The 24,874-nt window shown below is 35.5% G+C and overlaps 1 protein-coding gene across 1 annotated transcript; it reads left to right on the top strand.

Moving 5' to 3' along the window:
- The first annotated feature begins 7,778 nt into the window (after positions 1-7,778).
- LOC131642409 (E3 ubiquitin-protein ligase PRT6-like) lies at positions 7,779-20,061 on the top strand. The gene is made up of 19 exons (XM_058912658.1): positions 7,779-8,190; positions 8,419-9,459; positions 9,700-10,829; positions 10,920-11,060; positions 12,289-12,532; positions 12,611-13,327; positions 13,636-13,824; positions 13,953-14,635; positions 15,027-15,078; positions 15,200-15,827; positions 16,752-16,960; positions 17,039-17,580; positions 17,677-17,781; positions 18,171-18,237; positions 18,415-18,492; positions 18,638-18,706; positions 18,807-18,914; positions 19,006-19,143; positions 19,622-20,061. The coding sequence occupies exons 1-17, from the start codon at positions 8,119-8,121 to the stop codon at positions 18,879-18,881; spliced, it is 6,042 nt and encodes a 2,013-aa protein (XP_058768641.1). The 5' UTR covers positions 7,779-8,118; the 3' UTR covers positions 18,882-18,914; positions 19,006-19,143; positions 19,622-20,061.
- The last annotated feature ends 4,813 nt before the right edge of the window (positions 20,062-24,874 follow it).

The raw sequence follows: 24,874 nt of genomic DNA, 5'->3' as shown, positions 1-24,874 counted from the left end.
TCTTCCACATCTTCTCTTTGATCAGACTCAAAAGCCCCTTCAGGATTTTTCAGATCAAACATCACTCTTAGGATGTTTTCAGTAACAACGACTGACTTTCCATGGACGAAGGAGAGTATAGCTTTTGGTGCAACCACAGCATGTACCCAGAACTCTTTGACAAGATCCGGATAAACAGGGCCAACGAACTCAGCAAACAATGAGGTCCATCCTTGAAAGATGATGTCTTCTTTAAGATGAAATTGATTTTCTTCAAGGTTATCAAAGTCGACCATGAGTTCACACAAAACTTCCAATTTATTTTTGGGGATGGAGCATGCAACAACAGGAGTGAGTTCCTGGTGTGTTTCATCGTGCATATGAAGAAGAGTAGATGACCCAGCAAAATGAGATGAAGAAGCAGCCATTGAACAGAATGAACAAAAAAACGAGCAAGAGAAGCGAACTGGGTTTTCGATTAGGGTTTGTAGAAAACGGCTAAGAACTTTTCAAACGAGAGAATGCAAGGAGAGAGAGAGAGAGACAAAGGAGCGAAAAAGATGTATGATATGATTTGAAAAACATATATAGAGACGAATTAAAAAAAATAAATTGAACAGTTCCAGAATCAAAGGAAATCAATTTTATTAAATGATGAGTGACATGAGGAGAGAGAGAACGTGGTAAATGACATGATTCAATACAGTTACCTAGGTCGGCGTCTTTTCAACTGCACGCTTTGTACTAACCGTACAGATACGTGTTCATCATCAGATAATAGATGACAGCTGTAAATATCAGAGAGATTTTACGCCTTCGAATTCTGATTACTGCTTCTGAGTTGATCAAGTTTCTCTTCTGGAAATACTCCTTCTGAAGTGTCCTGATATAAGTCTGAATGATCTTCTGATTCATTACTTCTAATGTACACAGCTTCTGGAGGTTCACTTCTTTGTTCTGCAACTTCTGATAAGACAAAACTGTATCTGCAGAAATTCTTAAGCTCTTTGTCTCATCAGAGACAAGTTTATCATCAAAACAGATGTTTATTGATTTGTCCACAATCAATGTTTCAATGTTGTATATTCTGTAGCATCAAGAATGAAACATCAATGCTTTAGAGACAAACAAAAACAGATGGTTCCAAGACTAATAAACTTTCTTTTCTGAAATCCTACAAACATAGTTTCTTCAACAGATTTAAGAACCAGAACTTGAAAGACAATCTTTCTTCCCTTCAAGTGTTGAGACCAACTTGAATCCAGGTGTCATGTCATGTTGAATGTTGTCTTCTTTGTTATCAAGAGAATCTGCAAAAGAAATAATCTTTTTCTTTGGTACCCACATCTTCTTGGGTCCTTTCTTGTTAGATTTTCTCAAGTTCTGATTGAACTTGGATTTAACATTGTAAGCAATAGGAGGAACAGCATGATAATTCTTAATGTGAGTTTCATGATATTTCCTAGGTTGTGTCACATGCTTCTTAGTGTGTGTAATGTGAAAACTTTGTGCATGTGAAGTGTGCCTAATATCATGAGAGTGGCCATACTTGAACTGATCATACAATGGCTTGTATGTGAGTTTCATTTCATCAACAGGTTCAAGTTTGTATGGGGTTTCACCCTCATAACCAATGCCAACTCTTTTGTTTCCCGACACAGCATATATCATAGAAGCTAGCTGACTTCTGCCAATACTTCTAGATAAGAACTTCCTGAAACTTAAATCATATTCTTTCAGAATATGGTTTAGACTGGGAGTGGATTTTTCTGAATCAGAAGGAGATCCAACATTATTGGATAGTTTTAAAAGTTTTTCTTTTAATTCAGAATTCTCCAATTCAAGCCTCTTTGTTTCAAATTCAAATAGCTTTTTCAGCTTTTTGTATTTAATACAAATCTGAGACTTGGATTCCAGAAGTTCAGTTAATCCGGAAACTAACTCATCTCTAGTAAGTTCAGAAAATACCTCTTCAGAATCTGATTCTGATGTAGATTCTGATCCGTCATCTTCTGTCGCCATCAGCGCACAGTTGGCCTGCTCATCTTCTGAATCATCTTCTGACTCATCCCAGGTTGCCATAAGACCTTTCTTCTTATGAAACTTTTTCTTGGGACTTTCCTTCTGAAGATTTGGACAATCATTCTTGTAGTGTCCAGGCTCATTGCATTCATAGCACATGACCTTCTTCTTGTCAAATCTTCTTTCATCAGAAGATTCTCCACGTTCAAATTTCCTTGAACTTCTGAAGCCTCTGAACTTCCTTTGCTTGGTCTTCCAGAGTTGATTTAGCCTTCTGGAAATCATGGACAGTTCATCTTCTTCTTCAGATTCTGATTCTTCAGGATCTTCTTCTCTAGCCTGAAAAGCGTTAGTGCATTTCTTGATATTAGATTTTAATGCAATAGACTTACCTTTCTTTTGAGGCTCATTTGCGTCCAGCTCAATCTCATGGCTTCTCAAGGCACTGATAAGCTCTTCCAGAGAAACTTCATTCAGATTCTTCGCAATCTTGAATGCAGTCACCATCGGACCCCATCTTCTGGGTAAGCTTCTGATGATCTTCTTTACATGATCAGCCTTGGTGTATCCTTTGTCAAGAACTCTCAATCCAGCAGTCAGAGTTTGAAATCTCGAAAACATCTTTTCAATGTCTTCATCATCCTCCATCTTGAAGGCTTCATACTTCTGGATTAAGGCAAGAGCTTTTGTCTCCTTGACTTGAGCATTTCCTTCATGAGTCATTTTCAAGGACTCATATATGTCATAGGCCGTTTCCCTGTTAGATATCTTCTCATACTCAGCATGAGAGATAGCATTCAGCAAAACAGTTCTACATTTATGATGATTCCTGAAAAGCTTCTTTTGGTCATCATTCATTTCTTGCCTTGACAGCTTCACGCCTCTGGCATTTACTGGATGTTTGTAACCATCCATCAGAAGATCCCATAGATCACCATCTAGACCCAGAAAGTAACTTTCCAGTTTATCTTTCCAGTATTCAAAGTTTTCACCATCAAATATCGGCGGTCTAGTATAACCATTGTTACCGTTGTATTGCTCAGCAGAGCCAGATGTAGATGTAATCTTTTCACTTTCATCAACCATCTTTTAAATGAAGCGTTTTTCTCTTCCTGAATCTTTTCTAAACACGGTTAAGTGCTTGCACCTTAGAACCGGCGCTCTGATACCAATTGAAGGATAGAAAAACACTTAGAAAGGGGGGGATTGAATAAGTGTGACTTTAAATCTTGGACGATAAAAATAAATTGCACAATTATTTTTATCCTGGTTCGCTGTTAACGAAGCTACTCCAGTCCACCCCCGCAGAGATGATTTACCTCAACTGAGGATTTAATCCACTAATCGCACGGATTACAATGGTTTTCCACTTAGCCGCAACTAAGTCTTCCAGAGTCTTCTGATCACAACTTGATCACTCCAGGAACAACTGCTTAGTTCACTCCTAAGACTTTTCTAGAGTCTACTGATCAACACGATCACTCTAGGCTTAGTTCACTCCTAAGACTTTCTGCTCAGCCAACTGCCAAGACTTCCTGCTCAGCCAACTGCCAAGACTTCCTGCTCAGCCAACTGCCAAGACTTCCTAGAGTATACTGATCAACTGATCACTCTAGTTCCTTACAACTTAATGTAATCTATTCAAGAGTTTACAAATGCTTCTTAAAAGCGATAATCACAACTGTGATATTTCTCTTACAATTTAAGCTTAATCTCACTAAGATATTACAACAGCAATGTAGTGAGCTTTGATGAAGATGAAGATTCTGAGTTTAGATTTGAACAGCGTTTCAGCAAGTTTGATATAAGTTGTTTTGGTGCAGAATCGTTAACCTTGCTTCTCATCAGAACTTCATATTTATAGGCGTTGAGAAGATGACCGTTGAGTGCATTTAATGCTTTGCGTGTTCCGTACAGCTTTGCATTTAATGTTATACGCTTTTGTCAACTACCTCGAGCCTTGTTCACGCTGTGTCTACTGACGTAGCCTTTAGTAGCTTTAACGTTCCTTTTGTCAGTCAGCGTAGTCTGCCACGTGTACTTCCTTCTGATCTGATGTTTGTGAATACGACGTTTGAATATCATCAGAGTCAAACAGCTTGGTGCATAGCATCTTCTGATCTTCTGACCTTGAAGTGCTTCTGAGCGTGATACCATCTTCTGATCTTCAGTGCTTCTGATCTCATGTTCTTCTGATGCTTCCATAGACCCATGTTCTGATTCTGCTTCGACCATCTTCTGATGTCTTGCCAGACCATGTTCTGATGTTGCATGCTGAACCATTTGAGACACATCTTCTGAGCGCTGAATTATGCGTACTCTTTATATATTTCCTGAAAGGGAAATTGCATTGGATTAGAGTACCATATTATCTTAAGCAAAATTCATATTATTGTTATCATCAAAACTAAGATAATTGATAAGAACAAATCTTGTTCTAACACTAAGTTCGTTAATTAAATGAACTAAACTTGAACTATACATAGTTCGACTCGTTAGGTTCATGAGTCAACTCAATTATATATGAGATGAATTATATTGTTTTTAAGAGTAGTGTAGCCGTAAAAAATGTTTTTTTTTCTTCACAATAATAAAAACCCTAAAACTCTTTCTTTTCTCTTTTCTCGATTAATAAGCAAAAGAACGCAAACATCACGCTAACACTCATTCACAAAACTAACTAAATGGGTACCATCGAGTACGATGGATGTGAGGGGTGCTAATACCTTCCCCTCGCATAACCGACTCCCGAACCCTAATTTGGTTGCGATGACCATCTTATCCTTTCTTTTTTATTTGTGGATTTTATCGAGATTTTCCCTTTCCTTTTGGAATAAATAAAATTTGGTGGCGACTCTATTGTATTTCGAGTGTGTGAACACGTCGAGCATTTTTTACCGCTACAAGTAGGTTTAAAGATTTACTTCAAATCTTAGCCATATATTTTCTTGTATCTAACAATTTTAATTGATACTTATATTTTCAAGTGAGTAAAATATTTCTAAAAATAATTATACAAATAAAATCAACGTCAAATAAATTCAAATCTTATAATTTTATTTTATTATATTTTTTGTTTAAAAAAATATAAATTTAAGCTGAACTAATTCTTAACGAGTCGAACTGAGTTGAGATAAGTTCGACTCGACTCATTTCCAGACCTAATAGGCCTTAAAGTCAAACTTTTTGTTGTAACCTTTAATTTTATTTCAATTTTTATTATAAATTTCCGATACTATTTATAGGTCATAATTAAATATTAAAAGTTTATCTTACTATTAACTCATTTATTATCAAATTTTCATGATGAAATGTGACTCATTATTATTTGTGAAAATAGATCGTTGACATTTATTTTTGCGCAACACTCTCTAACTCAATACACTAAAGATTTGATTTAATTTAAATTGTCTTTTAATTTCTTTTTCTTAAAATTCTACTTCAATTATTTTGTTTGTTGCATCATTTATGGCTTGATCTATTGTTTTTATTCTGATTATAAACATATATATTGTTAAAATTTAGTTTTTTGACAGTATATTAAAAAGTCAGCAAGATTAGTATTGCTTTTAATTAGGTTATCATACTTCAATAGATAATAAAAAAAAGGTGCATATGAATTTCTTGGGCGATAGATGTTCTAATGTACAGATAAGTATGAGAGAAATCAACAAGTGGACTTACTTGACTCGGGTTTCCCAACTTGTGGGACTAGAGATTGAAGGTTTTATGTTGTGATATACAATACTCAAAGCCACTGCAAGTTAAATGGTTAAACATGAGAAATTTGTTCTGACAATCAACATTTCTTTATACCATTTGCATTTGACACATTTAACAATGTTATTTTTAAGAGGATGGATTTTGCAAACCAAAAAGAGTAATGGTGCAGTTTGTTGCACGTTTGCCTTTCTCTTATATATAATCCTTGTTTATATATATATATATATATATATATATATATATATATATATATATATATATATATATATATATATATATATATATATATATATATATATATAAGAGATGCTTCGTGTTTTTAATTAGGGGTCGATTTTTAAAAGTAGAACAGAGCCTCCAAATTGTTGAGATAATCATGGATAGTACAATATAAGGCTTAACTCAAAAAGTGTATCTTTGGGGTTAGTGCCAACAAATTCCTGAGTTTTTATCTGACAGAGAGGAGCATAGAGGAAAAACCTAGATAAGTGTGATGCAATTATCCGAATGGCGGAACCAACGATAAAGAAAGAAATGATGAAATTGAATTGCATGTTGACAGCCCTAAACAGTTTCATCTTGAAGTCGACTAAACATGCCTTACCATTTTATAAATTATTGAAGAAATAGGCACATTTCAAGTGGAATCCAGAGAATCTGCCTTTGCATCCCTGAAGTCGACTTTATCAACCTTAGTAATATTAACTTGGCTATCAGTCGAGAATAATATGTATATTTATTTGGCCGTGTCCGATGAAAAAGTCAGTGATGTTCTCTTAAGAGAGCTGAATTGTGCCCGGAGTCCACTTTATCTCATCTCCAAAGCCTTATTCTCCTGAACAAAGCATTACCTCTCCTTCTCCCTGTCTATGATATTCAAGGTCATTTTAAACATATCATTCAAGTTCTCGAATAAAATGTTTCAAGCACATCGATTCCCTCTACAAATTTTGTGACATCACCTACTCATAATATCAATTATATTTCTTCTACACTTTTGGATAAGACTAATCTTTTTTGGGTTATGGACATAAGGGATACCCATCATATTATAAACTATTTATTCAAATTTACTTCTTGCATTATCATTTACTTTTTTTTTAAATTACCTAATGATAACACTATAAAATCAATTATAAATAGAGGGTTCAACATGAACCCAAGATATCACATTCTTAACCTAACATTCTTATAGATGGTTAAAATAATCCTTTTACTGCCATAACCATACACATCGGGTCTTTGTTTATAGCATCTTTGCTAGTAGGTTCCCTGTTGAATTCATCAATAACACAAATATTATCATGTATCAATTATTTAGGGTTTAGAAAAATTAAATAAAAAGCCGTGTTTCTGATTTAGAATAAAGGTTGTATCATGTTGTGAATCCCAGTGTCATGCTATACTTCGTCATATCATTCATAAACCGTCTTTGCGATGTGTTTAAATGGCAAAGATAATATAACATTCCAATGTCTTTGCTAAATCATGATTGTGGATACCATACTGAATCCTAATCATGTATCCAATATTAAAAAATGATATCAACCAGAACGATCGTGTAGCCCTTTTAAAACAAATGATTATTAAGCCTCTATTGTTTTAAAATTCCACCTCTTTCACAACAAGTACAATCTTGTCTTTCCTTTCTATTTTTAGAATAGTTGAATCCAACTAAATATTAACTATCATTTTGTCATCCAACTGTTTAGGCTCGTAACAATGCGTTTTTATAAGTTAAAAAAATCTAAAAAAATAATTTAAACATTAATCAATAGTTTCTTTACTTATATATTAAATAAAAGTAAATATTAAAATGATAAAAAAATAGAAAATTTCAAAAGTTAATTAAGTTTTATGTGGAGATGTAGAGTGCATAATGTGGAGGATGTGCCATATTAATTGCTTTATTACTCTATACGTGTTGTTATTTAGTTCACCCTAACTGCTTTGAACTGGTAATTCTATAGCTAACTTCTGTAGTTTTTCCTTTTCGAAACTTCGGTCCATTTTCTATTTCAAAAAATAAAATAAAATAATATTACAAAACTAGGTAAACGAGAGTAAAGAGAAAAATCGCGTTTGAAGAGTATAGAGTGTAGTAACTGCATTATAATATAAACATCATCACCATCACCACCTTAATCAGTTTCATAATCGATTTCACATCAAAATTTGGGGATTTTGGAAATCCGATTAGGGTTTTCGTTTTTCAACTACGCGACTTGTCGCTAAGAACTTCACTGGTTCTCTCTGTTTTGTTATCGTTTCTTCGCGAAATCACGGAATTGAAGAGAGGAGTTTCGTTCCTCGGAATCAAACCTGGGGAGTGAAGGTTCTGGTTTTGATCCTCGCTCCTTGTGTTATCATCTCGTTCGTTTCGTGCGTTCTCTCATGGCAGATAACATGGAAATCGATACTCCCTCTGAGTCCCAATCCCTCAGTGCCCGAGATCGAGTCATTCAGGTAGTACATCGTTTTTATTTTTCGATCGTGAATGTTTCTTATTGAAAATTTACTTGATCACTGTTTAACTGTTCAATTTCTCCATTGATGATAAAAAAAATGAACAGTTATTGGTATTATTTTGAGTGAATTTTTGGTTGTTGATGTTATTTTTTAGTTTTAGGGTTTGGATTGGTCAATATTGAGATTGAAATGTGTGTTTGATATGTGGTTTGGTATGGTTTTCAGAGGCTTGTGAAGTTTGGGGTTCCTGTGGAGCAGCTTGACCAACCTGGTTTGGTTGCTTTTGTTCAAGAGAAGAGGGTTTTGATAAATGATATAGTGTATGCTATATTGCCTAGTGATGCTGAACTGGAGGAAGAATCGCAAGGTTCATATTTGAGTTCAAAGAAGATGTTTAAGGAGAGCTTGGTGTGGTTGCAGTGGTTGATGTTTAAGGGTGACCCGGGTGATGCTCTGAAAGGCCTTTCTAATATGTCGGTTGGTCAGAAGGGTGTATGTGCGGCTGTTTGGGGGTCTACTGATTTAGCTTACAGGTGTAGGACTTGTGAACATGACCCGACTTGTGCAATCTGTGTTCCTTGTTTTCAGAATGGGGACCATACAGGACATGATTACAGTGTCATATATACTGGTGGTGGTTGTTGTGATTGTGGAGATGCGACGGCGTGGAAGCGAGAGGGGTTCTGCTCAATGCATAAGGGTGTGGAGAATGTACAACCACTTTCAAAGGAAGTTGCGAACTCTGTTTCTCCTGTGCTTGTTCCTCTTTTCAATTATTGGAAAGATAGGCTAACAGGTGCGAGTGATTCTGATCCGAAAGGAAAGAAGGCCGCAAATGATCTAACTTTTGCTATGGCTAACATGCTTTTAGACTTTTGCAAGCACAGTGAGAGTTTGCTTAGTTTTATCGCTGGGCTGTGCTCTACTGGTTTATTGAATGTTCTGGTGAGAGCTGAGAGATTTTCAACTAATGATGTTGTCAAGAAACTCCATGAGCTGCTCCTGAAATTGTTGGGAGAACCTAATTTTAAGTATGAATTTGCTAAAGTTTTTCTCACTTACTATCCAAGTCTTATAAAGGAGGTCATTAAAGAGGGTAGTGACCTTCCTCTAAAGAGATATCCACTAGTATCCATGTTCTCTGTGCAGATACTTACAGTGCCAACTCTTACCCCACGTCTTGTGAAGGAAATCAACCTACTGAACATGCTGTTAGGATGTTTGGAAAATATTTTCATTTCTTGTGCTGAAAATGGACGTTTACAGGTAATGAGTGATTGTCTCTCTTTAAAGTATACAACTCTGGTAGAAGTGGTGTATTAGATATGCCAACAATACTGAGTCTGTATCTTGCTTTTATACTCGTAGATAATTTTGAGTAGATGGATCTAGCTGTGAAGACGGTTTAGATGTTTCTATAAATGAAATGCAATTATACTTCTTGTTATCATGTTTTCAATCTTCTTTCACTATGTTTTGATAAAGAAATATATGATACTTTTACAGGTTTCCAGGTGGGTACATTTGTATGAGACAACAATACGCGTTGTTGAAGATATTCGATTTGTTATGAGCCATGTGGTGGTGTCCAAGTATGTAACCAATAACCATCAAGACATCTCAAGAACTTGGTTGAAACTTCTATCCTATGTGCAGGGAATGAACCCTCAAAAGAGAGAAACAGGTCAACATATAGAAGAAGAGAATGAGAATGTCCATTTGCCTTTTGCTTTAGGGCACTTTATAGCCAATATTCACTCTCTATTTGTGGATGGGGCGTTTTCTGATGCTAGCAAGGGAGAGGCGGCTGATGAAACTCTTTGGACCTTGAATCGTAATGAATCGGATGATGGAGATGATCTAAGACATGCTAAGGTAGGGAGACTATCTCAGGAAAGCTCTGCATGTAATGTCACTAGTAGCAGTGTCTCTGCATCACCAAAGGTTCTTGAGATAAAATCTGATGCCTCTTCTCATCTGCTTCCATATTCAGTCACTTGGTTGATATATGAGTGTTTAAGGGCCGTTGAAAATTGGTTGGGAGTTGAGAATTCACCTGGGGCACTTCCTAGTGGTACTGGCAATATTTCAGCATTTAAAAGAACAATATCTAATCTCAGAAGGGGTAAATTGAAAACAAATGATGAAATTGGTTCAGAAAACGCTTACGCTCATTCCAATTTTGATAGTGGTAGAGCATCTGAAAAGTATATTCTTCCGTCATCAGATGATAATGCCATGGAAGAAGATTTTACTATGGAATCAGATGGATTACGTTTTCTATCATCACCTGATTGGCCACAAATACTCTATGATGTTAGCTCACAAGATATATCTGTTCACATCCCGTTTCATAGATTCCTTTCAATGCTGTTACAAAAGGCACTAAGAAGATATTTTTGTGAATCTGAAGTGCTAGACGTGACTGACATTTGTGCTGCAAATTCATCATCAACAATCTATAGTGACTTCTTTGGGCATGCTTTACGAGGAAGTCATCCATACGGTTTCTCTGCCTTTATAATGGAGAATCCTTTGCGTATTAGGGTCTTTTGTGCTGAAGTCCATGCTGGAATGTGGCGTAAAAATGGTGATGCTGCTTTACTATCATGTGAATGGTATCGATCAGTGCGCTGGTAAGTCAATTTTGTATTAGTATAATTTATATTTAACGGCTGAAACACATCCATTATTATTTTTTCTAAACTAGTCTTCTATTTCTACAGGTCTGAACAAGGTCTGGAGCTTGATCTATTTCTTCTTCAATGTTGTGCTGCACTTGCTCCAGAAGATCTTTTTGTCAGTAGAGTTTTAGAGCGTTTTGGACTGTCAAACTACTTATCCCTGAATCTTGATCAGTCTAGCGAGTATGTATTCTCCTGCAACACGGAAAACTTTTCAATTTTCATAAATCTAAAGGTGTTATGGCAAGTTGATGTCATATAAGTTCTTAAGAAATGATTTAATTGTTTTTCTCAAGTAACTACATACCACATGCACACCATTCATAGACCTTTAGGCTTTGTTTGGGAGTTTGGAGGGGAGGGGAAGACTTATGGAAATGATTTTTAAAAAAGTATAGGAAAATATTTGACATTTTTTGAAAGAATGATTTTGTTTAGAATGATAAAAGAGTGTTTATCATTACTGTATTTTTAATTTTCAAAATACTATAATAACAACATAAAAATATTTGGAAAATTTATGTAAGCCCTCCAAAACCCTCTAAAACCCTCCTTCAATACGAATTTTGAGTTCCCCTAAATTAAGGGGATTTTGTGATATGAGTAAAAACAAACCCTCTAAAACTCTCCCCACCTAAATTGTTCTATTTTTTTACTCAATTCTTCCCTTTTTTTCAAAGCCTTTCCCTCCAAACTCCCAAACAAAGCCTTATTTGGGAGAAAATAAATTGCTCTCTGAACTCACTTTTCCTGAAAATGCTAAACATTATGCTCCATATGTCAATGAATGGGACCACGAGAAATATTTCAGCCACACTTGTATAGAGGAGAATATTAACAACATGATGCTACTTTAGACGTGTTCAACTAGGCAACAAGATAAGTGTGGTGAAGGTAGGCATGCAAGCATGCAAGCAGCACCGTACTTCAAACCCATTGAAGAAAAGTATCCGTATATTCTGTTAACAGAGTCAATTATGACTCTTACTTCCCATTGAATTGTTTAATTTAGTGTAAGACCCACTATCTTATAAGCTTATGTAGAGGTCTGTTATATCTTCGACATTCCCCTTAACCGAAGTAAAAATTCTGAGGGCTTGAAATATGGTCAATGCACTAGCTTTCTTTACCTAAAGTTGATTTTTTTTTATTAACTAAGAAGACTGCAAGCAGTAGGGACTGAACTCCTGATCTAATGAATATTGAATGTGTTGCTTGTCTTCACTTTATCATAGTCTGTTCTGATCTGGATCTCGTGTTCATCATCTTATGATCCGGGTTGATGATAATCACTTAGTTTCTTGTGTTTTATGTTGTGCTAGTTCAAACTCATCCGTTTTATATGTCATTGTTTCATTATCTTTTTTTGTGTACTATCAAAATAATAGTTCTCTTTCGTTCTTATTTTCAGATATGAACCTGTTTTAGTTCAAGAAATGCTTACTCTTATTATTCAGATAGTAAAAGAACGGCGCTTTTGTGGGCTAACTCCTGCTGAAAGTGTGAAAAGAGAACTAATTTATAAGCTATCCATTGGAAATGCTACTCACAGTCAATTGGTGAAGTCTCTTCCTCGTGATCTCTCCAAGTTTGATAAACTTCAAGATGTTTTGGATACTGTTGCTGTATATTCCAATCCATCTGGCTTTAATCAGGTTTTGTAAACTTTTGGAAAAATTTAAAACTTTCGTTTGTTCCCTTGTATTTATTGTGATTTTCTTTTGTTATATCAGGGTATGTATTCTCTACGGTGGCTATTTTGGAAAGAATTGGATTTGTATCATCCACGTTGGAATTCAAAGGATTTGCAAGTTGCTGAAGAAAGATACTTGCGCTTCTGCAGTGTCTCTGCACCAACTACTCAGCTGCCTAAGTGGACCAACATTTATCCTCCCTTGAAGGGGATAGCTAGAATAGCCACTTGCAAAGTTGTCTTAGAGATTATCCGTGCTGTGCTATTTTATGCTGTTGTTACTTTTAAATCTCCTGAATCTCGTGCTCCTGATAGTGTTCTTTTACCGGCACTACATTTGCTATCATTATCATTAGATGTCTGCTTTCAGCAGAAAGAAAATAATGATAATGCATTTAATCATATTGCTCAAGTTCCCATTATAGCATTATCTGGAGAAATAATTGATGAGAGTTCTTTTTATGGTGTTGGGGAACAAAGCTTGCTGTCGCTTCTTGTTTTATTGATGGGAATGAGCAGAAACGAAAATGATGACAGCAATGCAGAGGCTGGTGGTTTGTCTTCTCTAGTTGAAAGCTTACTGAAAAAGTTTGCTGAGCTTGACGATAGTTGCATGATTAAGTTGCAAAAACTTGCCCCTGAAGTGGTGAATCATATTCCTGAATGTGTTCCAACTGGAGACCCTAGTGTATCTTTGTCAGCTTCTGACAGCGAGAAACGCAAGGCAAAAGCCCGAGAGAGGCAGGCGGCAGTAATGGTAGGTTGTTGTGTTACAACATTTCTGTTTGATGATCCTCACTTGTTTTTATTGTACACAAAAACACTTAGACTTACTATACTCTTACTTTTTAAACTATTTAAATTCTTGAATAATTTGAAAGATATGCTTCCCATATTTTTCAGGTTGGTATTTTACAGACTAAGGAAGGCATTTGGTTGCAAATATTCTTTTATGTGCTAGACATAATTTGTTTACTTTTAGATCAAAACGGGGTTGACCTGTTCTGCCGTGATTGCCTTCACCATTTAAATTTTGTCTATTGGTTTACTTGTTTTTATATGTAGGAGAAAATGAGAGCCCAACAGACAAAATTTATGGCTAGCATTGAATCAATTGTTGATGATGACTCTCAACTTGGTCACGAAGGTGACTTAGAAGCAGAACATGATTCTGAAGAATCCAAACAAGTTGTTTGCTCTCTTTGTCATGACCATAATTCAAGACTTCCAATTTCCTTTTTGATTCTTCTTCAGGTATATGACGGTAGTACTGCATACCTGCTATTAGCTAGATCATTTCTATTTGCGATGAACTTTTTTAGATTTTATTTGTACTTAATTCATCTTGTGCTCTAATTCATGCCTTTTTTTCTATGTACTAGAAATCTAGGCTTGTTAGTTCTATTGAAAGAGGCCCCCCATCATGGACCCAACTTCGCCGATCAGATAAAGAACCCATGTCTGTCTGTAAGACCAAGGAGACAGGCAAAACAGCTATTAATCAGAATTCAGGTAGTTCGGAATCAACTTTATCTTCCGACTTAACTCAGTCAGTTCATAATGCTACCAGTGAATTAGCTTCTAGTGGGCAACCTGGGGAAGTTAATACTTTTCTGCAATATATGAAGAGCCATTTCCCAGCATTGGGAGATTTTCAACTCACAGACACGTCTTGTGATGAAAAAGAAAAATCGCCATATACTTTTGAAGCATTAGAGCAGGTTATGTACGTTTCCGTTCGGGACGAAATGCACAATCTTCTGTCATCTTCAAATTTCATTAATGAGGATGAGAAAGTTCCATCTGCTGAAGGGAGCTCAAATGTTAGAATTACTGGATCTGCATTGATTGGGAAATATGCAGCTGAAATTGTGAGAGAGATATCAGAGGTTTCTTCTGCATCTGGAAATGCTGGTAATGAGAATGCTTCTGTAGAATCAACATCACAGCGCCTAGCAAATGATGGATTTGGCCCAACAGATTGTGATGGAGTTCATCTTTCTTCTTGTGGACACGCTGTACATCAAGGATGTCTTAGCCGTTACTTGTCTTCATTAAAAGAAAGGTACACGTTTCTATTAGCTTTATCCTCAGAACTCATCATTTCTCATGTTTATGATCTTTGTGCATAACTGTATAAGCATTAGCATGTGGATAGCCTGGACAACTGTCTCTAAGGGCCAAATTGTTAGGAAGAGGGAGAAGTTAGAATATCTGAAGCTCTGGACCTATGGAGAAGTAGTATCCGAAGCTCAGGACCTATTCATACACTTGGCACTGAGTTATTGAATCAAATCGAATGAACCTTTATGTACACACATGCTCACAATGCATGGATAACTAAATTCTTTAAATAGATAGTCAAGTTCTTGTTTTGCAATGGTAGGATTATTATTATTTTGTTATTTTGACCCAGTTTATAAGATACTCTGATATGCTATATACTGCTTGGACAGATCTGTCAGAAGAATTGTGTTTGAAGGAGGCCACATTGTTGACCCAGATCAGGTTTAAATTTTTTTAAAAATTTATTTTATCAGTTTGGAAGGGTCGATGAATACTATCTGTTGATGTTATGATTTTTCAATACTCTAAATATTTTCCTTTTTGAACTGTTATTGTTTTCAAGGGAGAGATTCTCTGCCCAGTATGCCGCCGACTAGTAAATTGTGTCTTGCCAACTTTACCTGGAGAATTAAACAATCCTCTTGTCTCTAGTATGAGTTCAATACATAGTACAGCCCCCTTTGCCGATTTGAATGACGGGACTTATTCACTTCGCCTTCAACAAGCCCTCAACCTCTTAAAGTTTGCTACCAATGCCGTTGGGAAAGATGAATTTCTAAAAGCGATTCCTTTGCATCATATTGATAAAACTAGACCAAATGTCGACAATTTTTCATTGGTGCTGTCTAAAATGTATTTCCCTGGAAAACAAGAAAAGTTATCGAGATTTTCGAAAGTTAACCACTCACTGCTGATGTGGGATACTCTCAAGTACTCATTGACCTCAATGGAGATTGTTGCACGTTGTGGAAAGGCTTCTTTTACTCCAAACTTTGCCCTTAGTGCCATGTATGAAGAACTCAAATCTTCAAGTGGCTTTATATTATACATGTTGCTGAAACTTGTTCAGAAAACGCGAAGTAAGAATTCTATTCACGTACTTCAAAGATTTAGAGGTATTCAGCTCTTTGCAGAATCAATTTGCTCTGGGGTTTCCTTCAGTCACGCAGATAATGTCATTTCTGGGAAAGGTATTATTCTTGTTCTCCTATTTCTGTTTCTTCAAACACATAAAACGATTTTACTAATTTGTTCACTTTTTAATTTCCCACCATTTTCTTTTCTATTATTAACTTGGAAGAAAAGGATTTTTTTTATTGTTCAACTGATACAGAAAATTAAATTACTAAGTTCTCTCTTTTAGAAGAGGTAGGAGGTGAATCATAGGCAGTTACATATTTATTTACATCCCTTAATCTCATCTGAAGTCTCATCCATGTCCTGGAATTTCTTTACTCTTTCAGCAGAATGTTAGGCTTTGAATATGTAAGGTATTCACTAGTTTTTCATGATTTGCGGTTCTCATACGGATTCCAGTGCAATTCTAATCACATCTGACAGGAGTATTATTTTTAAGGGAAAGTCTTCTCTATTGCTGGCTGATGTTTCAAATTTTTTGGTTTCATCGGAGAATTTTGTTTACTGTTTAATGTTTTTTAGGCTTATGTTTAGTTGTTTTCTACGCTTGTTTCAAATAAAAAGGCTTGCCTTAGAAACTTCAAGAATAAAATTGTTCTATTCTATTTTTTTTTTCCATTGGTCAATTTATTTACTGTTTAAAAGTTATTTACTGCATAGTGTTTATTTGTTTTCTAGGATTATTTCAAATAAAGGCTTTCGCCTTAGATGATTCTAGAATATACTTACAGAATTCTATTTTCCCTTTTGCCAAACCTAAAATAACAAGTTATCAAAACAATTTCAAACGAGGGCTTCTTTTGCATCTGAGGTCCTAGTTTAATTATTTAATTAACAGTAATAATGATGATTCAGTTGGTTGTATGCATTGTCTGCATACCAAAAAAATGTTCGAATTTATTCTCTGTTTTTATAAGTGTTTCGCTGTTTTTATCTGCTATTGAGTGTACTATTTTTTAACCACTAAATATTCACAGGTGATATGTTATCAGTCTTGAAGCGTATTGAAATGGACCAGGCGAACACTGATATATGCTTTTGGAATCAGGCTTCAGACCCTGTACTTGCTCATGACCCTTTCTCAACATTGATGTGGGTTCTCTTTTGTCTACCACACCCATTTTTAACATGCGAAGAATCTTTGTTATCCCTAGTGCATACTTTCTATATGGTAGCTGTAACCCAGGTTTGTACTTTATACTTCATCTTTGACGTGTTCCTTGATAGTGTTTCTATTTCCTAATCCATTTTCCTCTGGACACAGGCTATAATTTTGTATCATGAGAAATCTCAAGATAAATCATCAAGCGAATCAGCTCTTTCAGATTGCATGATTACTGACATAAATAAAATTATGGGAGAGTCTGGAAGTGCTTCACAGCATTTTGTGTCAAACTATTTTGACCATAATGTTGATATTAAAGATGCAATTAGGAAGTTTAGTTTTCCTTATTTGCGTAGATGTGCATTGTTGTGGAAGATACTCTATTCTTCTATCCCAGCACCGTTCTGTGATGAGGGAAATATATCAAATAGACCATTGATTATCCCAAGGGACACAATGGGCAGTGCTGATATTAACAAGTTTGAGATTATTAAAATTCAAGAGCTCGAGAATATGTTTAAAATTCCCCCCCTGGATGTGGTTCTCAAAGATGAGCTTTCAAGATCTACAGTTTCTATTTGGTGTCGTCATTTTTGCAAGGAATTTGAATCACTGAGAATTCAACGTAATATTCATGTAACTCCTGCAGTTCCATTTAGGTTAATGACATTACCAAATGTTTATCAGGATCTCTTGCAGAGGTATTTTAATTATTATATTTTATTTTATGCGTGTCATGTCATATGATACCATATTACTATTTTATATTATTAACTACAACATGTATACATAAACAGGTGTATCAAACAGCGCTGCCCTGAGTGCAAATCACATCTTGATGATCCTGCTGTGTGCCTGTTGTGCGGTAGATTGTGCTCCCCAAGCTGGAAATCATGCTGCAGGTTCATTTTCTACCATTTTCCTATGGTTTTACCACTTATGCTAAGAAAAGCATTTGAGCATTAAAGTTGCTTTAGATTCCGAAGCTGTGCTGATTACCTGGTTTTGAATTCAACATAATTTACTCACAAGCTTATTGATAGCTGCTAAATCTTTAATTTGAGCCTCTAACATGAGTTTTTAAACTTTAATGTGCTTGTAAACTTGCACGTAGTTATATTAACATTCAAATTAGTGGGTTAGCTAATGCAACAATTTTCTTATACTCAAATACTTAGCATTCATATTTTTGTTTACAGGCCATTTTAATTGACCTTGGTTTATTTATAATAATGCATTTGATTATTGATGAGAATTTGAAAGAATTTGTTTTTGTTCTGTTATATTTTAGGAAAAGTGGATGCCAAACTCATTCTGTATCCTGTGGAGCTGGTACCGGAGTATTTCTGTTAATTAAGGTATTGCAATCTTTAAACATACATATCAAATTACTAGGCTGTCTTGTTCTTTTTCATTATATTTTGAACTCACCTTTTGGATTTCCTTTTTCAGCCACCTTTTATTTATTCATTAATTAATTAGTTACTTGTTTGCATGGATACCTCGGGATTAATGAGTTGCATTTGTTTTAACAGAGAACTACAATCCTACTACAGAGATCTGCACGTCAGGCCCCTTGGCCTTCTCCTTACTTGGATACTTTTGGCGAGGAGGTCAGTTTACTTTTAAATAGTATCTTTTCCATCAGATCTCTACACTTCTAGTGAAGTAATTAACTTTGCATGCGTAATTTTTGTTTTAGAATTCTATTTAGTTTGCCTTTTGTCTTCATTTCTTCAAATTATCTTTTTACTTCAGGATTTTGAAATGAATAGAGGCAAGCCAATCTTCCTAAACGAGGAGCGTTATGCTGCTTTGACATATATGGTGAGGAAATATTTTATACTCACATTCACACCTTACCCGTGTTTCTATTTTTTTTTAAATACCAACGGGCATTCGATCTACGGTTGTTTTCTTGTCTTAGGTTGCTTCTCATGGTCTGGACCGGAGTTCCAAGGTTCTTGGCCAGACAACTATTGGTTCCTTCTTCCTGGTTTAGTTCAAGTTATACTTGTTTAGTTGCAATATTAAGGTCTGACACGTGAATAGGCTATCTTTTGTCTTTGCTTTCTTTTCTTCCTTTCTTGGTTTCTGAAACACTGTTGGTGATATTATAAATACAGATTTTTTGGCTGGACAAAACTCTGCAGGGAGGAAATAGGTTCTCTAAATGAATTTATCATGTTATACACTTCCCCCTGGCTAATCAAAAGAGCTTTAGTCCATGCTAGGTCTATGTGGAAATTGTACAGCTCTTTCAGGTTTGCATGCTAAAATTGAGTTCATTATTCATATCAATTTCAATGCCCTTACTTGATTTCTATGGGAATATGCTTTCTTCTTGAATGGATCGAATTACCCCTATTCATTCTTAAACTTATTAAAGCTTCATTGAGAAAATGATGATAGATTTTCTTTGGGCTGGTATGGGCAAACATAAAATATAGATCCCCTTGTGTGCTAGGAGGTCTGTGGAAACCTGATTTCGGTCTTGGAAATTCGGTGTATAAAATACATATACTTTAGCATATCAATTGTTTCAGGTAATTGCATCATATCTGAAACAACCACCGGTATGATGCATGCTGCTGTTCATGTTGGCCGAGTTAGCATATCAATTGTAACTTTGATAGTTTCTTTTCCGTTTTCTTAAAGTTAGGGTTTTTATTATGTAACGGAGTAGATTAGTTTGTGTATTGTGTACTTATAGTAATGGCTCCTCTTTTCACACGTCTGTAGAATGATTTACTTGGTGCATAAAGCTTTAGATCTTAGCTCTTGTGGGGATGATCTACCTGCTGGCCGTTGCTGTACAGAATTTCCATGCTAAAAGAATTGCAAGCTTAATTATGCTTCATGCTTAGTATGTAGATCTTTATTAAATTGATGTACATATGTGTACATATATCATCAGACTATAATGTATAATGTGGAATTACGAGCTTGTACCTACTCATCAGTGGTTTAGCTGTCTGAGAAGGCTATGTTGACTCCTTCCTCTTCACTCTGACTCGGGTGTTTGATTGGGTCATCCTCTCTTGGTTACAAAACCAAAATAATTTCATATTTATGGGCACATTGCACAGAAGGTGATAATATATGTGTTGGTTTGATTGTAGAATATTTGAGAAATGATGCTCTTATACTAACAGAATTTTGGGCTGTTTTCAGTCTCCAAAGAGGTGATGAATTGGGAATGATTTTATCATATTTTAATAAATTATAGGGAAGTTGAAAACTTCAGATGTTCATTTGTGGGAATGTTCTTTTAATCTTGTGTTTTTGTGTTGCGAGGGAAAGGATTTTCAGTTCTTTCTTGTGATAATGCTTTTTGAAAAACAGGGGAACCACACAGCCAACGAAGTTATAAGAGTATAAAGTTATAAGTCATGAATTGTGGAGGGGAGAGAAGAGGATTAGAATATAAGCAATTAAATATTAACCAATCCATCAAAATAAATGAGATGAGGTTAAATCTCAATAAAATTAGGGAAGTTCTTCATACACATATAAGGGTAAAATAAACCTCTGAAAATTCAAAAATATTCATGTTTATACATTATTATTTAATCGTTGAATTTAAACATATAGTGGTAATTTTGGATATGCATGTCCGAAAATATTGTTATATCGTTTTGCTCATGATCATTTTTATCACTATTTCATTCTCTTCATTTATTCCCATAATTAAAACCTATCACAAAATTTCAACCATTTTCAATTAATTTTTTGTCTCCAAATCAAATTGATGGTAGAGTTCACCAAATTGACAGAGTATCAAATAGGAAGAAGTCAAAGAAAGAATCAATTTTAGATTTAAGTGGTGATAATTCATTCGGTTTATTTTAGAATGTAATTGAACTATTTTTTTTTAATGTATTGTCGTGCATAATGTAAATTCTATACTAATCAATCCATATAATTAACTTTTTTTATCCAAACCAAGTTTTGGAAAGAATGACAGAGTTCACTAAATTGACGGAGCTTGAGAGAATCAAATAGGGAGAAGTTGAAGAAAAATCGGTTTTAGATTTAAGCGGTGTTCGATTTAGTTTAGAATGTAATCAAACCATTTTTTTGAATGTATTGTCGTGCACAATGTAAATTCTATACGATTCAATATATATAATATATCTATTCAACATTTTATCGCTGTTTACTTTTACCGGTTTAATTTTTTTCATGTTTCTATGGTACTGATTATGCTAAAACAAAATCTGTTTTTAATTAAACATAATTTGGACATGCATATTTGAAATAACCTTCATTAAAAATAAACACGGGTTATTTCGAATATGCCTATTCGAAAACCCCATATTTTTGTAAAAAAAGGGTGAGTTCGGCTATGCATCTCCGAACCTATTAAAACTGAAATGTGGTGAGTTTGGATATACATATCCGAATTAAGAGGGTATTACAAATTTTTTGCCATAAGCCCTTAAAAATTCATAAGAGTGTATTAAAAAAATTTCTAAAATTAAGAGAATTTCTTTACGGATTCCCCAACGGTAAAAACCCTGCTGGAAACTCGAAAATACCCTTTGGAGATGCATCTCCAAAAAATTAGAATTTTGGTTAATTCGGAGATGCATCTCCGAAAACACCAAAAAAAAATTGGAATTTTGATTATTTCGGATATGCATATCTGAAAAAACCCTCCAAAAAATGGTTAGAGATTTTTTCGGATATGCATATCCGAATTAATCAAAATCTCAAAAATTAAAAATTATAAGATATTGATTAATTCAGATATCATAAAATTAATATAATTTATAAGTTATGAATAGTAATAATTTCTTTTCTAATTTCAATTATAAATTAAAAAAAATTCGTAAAAATTTAATCATTTTTTGATAAATTTTATATTAATAATTATTAAAATTATAACTAATACAATATAATTATATAAAAAATAAATATATTAATAATTATTCAACAAAAATTTAAAATAAAAGAGATGAAGTAAGAATAAAATTATTTACTATTTTATTCTTATTTTAATATAAATTTCGAATGACATTAATTTTTCAAATAAACTTTTTATGTATCATAAAAAAAGAAAGTAAATAAGGTGTTAATTTAAATATTTATTATGCTAATATTATTATTATATCTTGATTATAATGATATATATTTAATAATATATTTTAATTAATAAAATTAATTATACTATTAATTGTATTGATTCACCTTGATTTTAATTTTTTTAATAATTATTGAATTTTTTCGGATATGCATATCCGAAACATTCCAAGACAAAAAATTGAAATATTTCGGATATGCATCTCTGAAGATATCCCTCTCCAAAAAAAAAGAAGGTGGATTTGGGAAATGCATCTCCGAAAATACTTTTTTTGGTGTTTTCAGAAGTGCACTTCCGAAATCAACTTTTTAAAAAAAAATAATTTCGAAGATGCATTTTCAAAATATAGGGGCATTTTGATATTTTTTCTGCGGGTGTCCGAAAAGATTGGAAGATCCATAAAAAAATTCTCAAAATTAATTGCACTTGATCTCTTTTCCACACTAAGTGGCGCTTGTAAAAAATAAAAAAAATGTCCATAAAATTTGAAAATAAATTGCATTTTTTTGATGCATCTTATATACGCTATGTTTGAAAAAGGTTTTTTCTTTATCCACCTCCTTATGGGTGTCACCCCCAGCGAAAACCCCACTTTATCCCTGCTTCGGAAATGCATTTCTGAAGTATTTTTTTTAAAATTTTCCCAGACTTCGGAAGTGCCTTCGGAAGTGCATCTCCGAAAACACCAAATTGGGGGTGTTTTCGGAGATGCACTTCCGAAAACACTTTTTTTTCTTCAGATTTTAGGGTGTTTAAGAAGTGCATTTCCGAATTATGCAGAAATCTCTTTTTTTTTTTTAATGCTTTTTCTAATAGTCCCGTACAAAATATATAACGAGTAATATATACAAAATGAAAACGCCGAACAAAACAAACTGACATATCAACGTAAAATACTAATATAATAAATAAAATTCAAATAATATATACATATCGAGTCATAGTGTGCGAAATATATAATCCGAATACAAAAAAAATAAACCTGAACCCCTACTGGGTATGCCTAACCCTCTCTCTCTGGGATCTCCTCTGCCGCCTGTATGCGCCGCACGGTCCGCATCACCGACGATCCTCTCCACCACGACTGCCTCTGGACGTCCCTGATCAACGATATTTCGATCCAACGCGTCCCGCCCAAGCAGCTCTATCCGTTGGCAGATCGGCAGGAGATCAATGGCATGGTCATCCTCGGCCTGTTGGCTCTCCAGGATCTCCTCGTATGCTGGCCTAGGAGCGTCGGGAGCTTCGGATGTCATCAAAGGATGTGACACCCGATAGAACCATGTGACATACCCCTCCACACTGTGCCAGTCCTAGGTGACATGCATGCGACGATACTCCTTCGGGACCACATGACGCTCCAATCCGCAAATATGCCAGTGAGCTGCACTCGGGTAACTGTGTCGGGAGCAGCCTCAAAAGGTGACCTGGGTATCATCTGCACAAATCCAAACTGCCGCATGCACCGCTCAGGGAGATACCTCACCATGGTGTTGGTCCCACATGCCAACCAGCCAGAATATAACGAGATGCTGTCAAAGGCGACAACATCAGTGTAGTCGCTGAATGGCCTCCAACTGATGTCATCGTGCATCGTGCGGTCGAGGTACCCACGGTATGGTCCCACTGCATTGTTCCCCCTCTAGAGAACGTATCGGGAGGCCCTGGGCATGGCGTTCTCGTACTCAAGATCAACGTGGAAGCCTTGGATGCGGGGGAAGTAGGAGATGATCCAGCTCTGAAACACAAACACGATAATGTATTAAAAATATACGAAACATAAATAAATGTGAAACAATTAAAATGAAACGTACCGTCAATAGTGTGCAGGATCCGGTCAACTGCCTGGTCCTCTAGTTGGAGGCCTCTTTCAGCTTCTAGTATAGGTATACCAGAATAGCTGACCCCCAGTTCCACTGGTGAACGGTAGTCAAGTCCATGAAGTAGAAGAGGTAGGTCACGTCGACATATCTTGCATTCTTGTCCACAAAGAGTGCAACGCCTACCACAAACATGAACCAGCACCGGAGAGCGCATGCACGGTGATACTCCACAAATAGGGCGTTATCTGCCTCATCGGATTCGGCCGCCGCCACCAGGTGGTTCTTGAAATAAGCGCTCAGTGTGGTGAACCAGATATGAGGCCCATTTGTCGTCTGGCATTCAAAGTCAGCCATATCTGGCTCCATACCCAGATAGAGCATCATCCACTCACTGGCTTCGATCCTCTGGATCCGGGAATGGTCCAGCAGCATCCCCCTAATCGGCAAGTGGAGAAGACACTGCACATCGTTCAAGGTGATCGTCATCTCCCCAACCGGTAAGTGGAAAGAAGACGTCTCCCTGTGCCACCTCTCCACAAAGGCCCCCTGCATGTCGTGGCTGATGGTGGTATACCTAGTCATGCACAACCCACCTAGCCCTGAAGTTGTCACCGCGTCGTTAAACCATTGCGCCTCTGGTTTAAAGAGACTGAAAAATCTTCCGGACGTGGTTCACCTGTTTCAAAGTCTGTCTCTCCTTGTTAGCTGAAGATTTCGTTTTATGTTGTTTATCCTTCGAAGGAGTTGAGAATCGAAGGAAAGATGGTTACTGATGGCCATCCCTTAAAAAGTAAAAGAATGGCTACTGATGGTCATGCTTCGAAAAATAAAGACTTCTAAGTTCGATGAAGATAAGTGAACGCTGAAAGATTAATGAAAGCATATGTCTTCGGGACTTAGACAAAATTCATAGAATATGTATTCAAGTATTACTACTTAGCGTGTTTTTTAGTAGTGTTTGTTTAATACACTGCCACGCGTCGAAGATGGACTCAGGCGGGAAGATTTGAAATTCAAAGACGGTTTCGTAACCGTTCAACAATAGATGGCTTCGCTGGAAGTTTTGATGAGAAACGTGGCAGCAGA

Source organism: Vicia villosa, unplaced genomic scaffold, assembly GCF_029867415.1.
Source record: "Vicia villosa cultivar HV-30 ecotype Madison, WI unplaced genomic scaffold, Vvil1.0 ctg.004940F_1_1, whole genome shotgun sequence".
Lineage (NCBI taxonomy): Eukaryota > Viridiplantae > Streptophyta > Magnoliopsida > Fabales > Fabaceae > Vicia > Vicia villosa.
The sequence above is the reverse complement of the archived record's forward strand: the minus strand, read 5'-3'. Positions and strand labels throughout refer to the sequence as shown.

Coding starts and splice junctions, on each gene's coding strand:
- LOC131642409 (XM_058912658.1), top strand. CDS start 8,119: ATGGCAGATAACATGGAAATCGATACTCCCTCTGAGTCCCAATCCCTC. Junction 12,533..12,610: donor ATCCATCTGGCTTTAATCAG/GTTTTGTAAACT, acceptor TTGTTATATCAG/GGTATGTATTCTCTACGGTG. Junction 17,581..17,676: donor TATCAGGATCTCTTGCAGAG/GTATTTTAATTA, acceptor ATACATAAACAG/GTGTATCAAACAGCGCTGCC.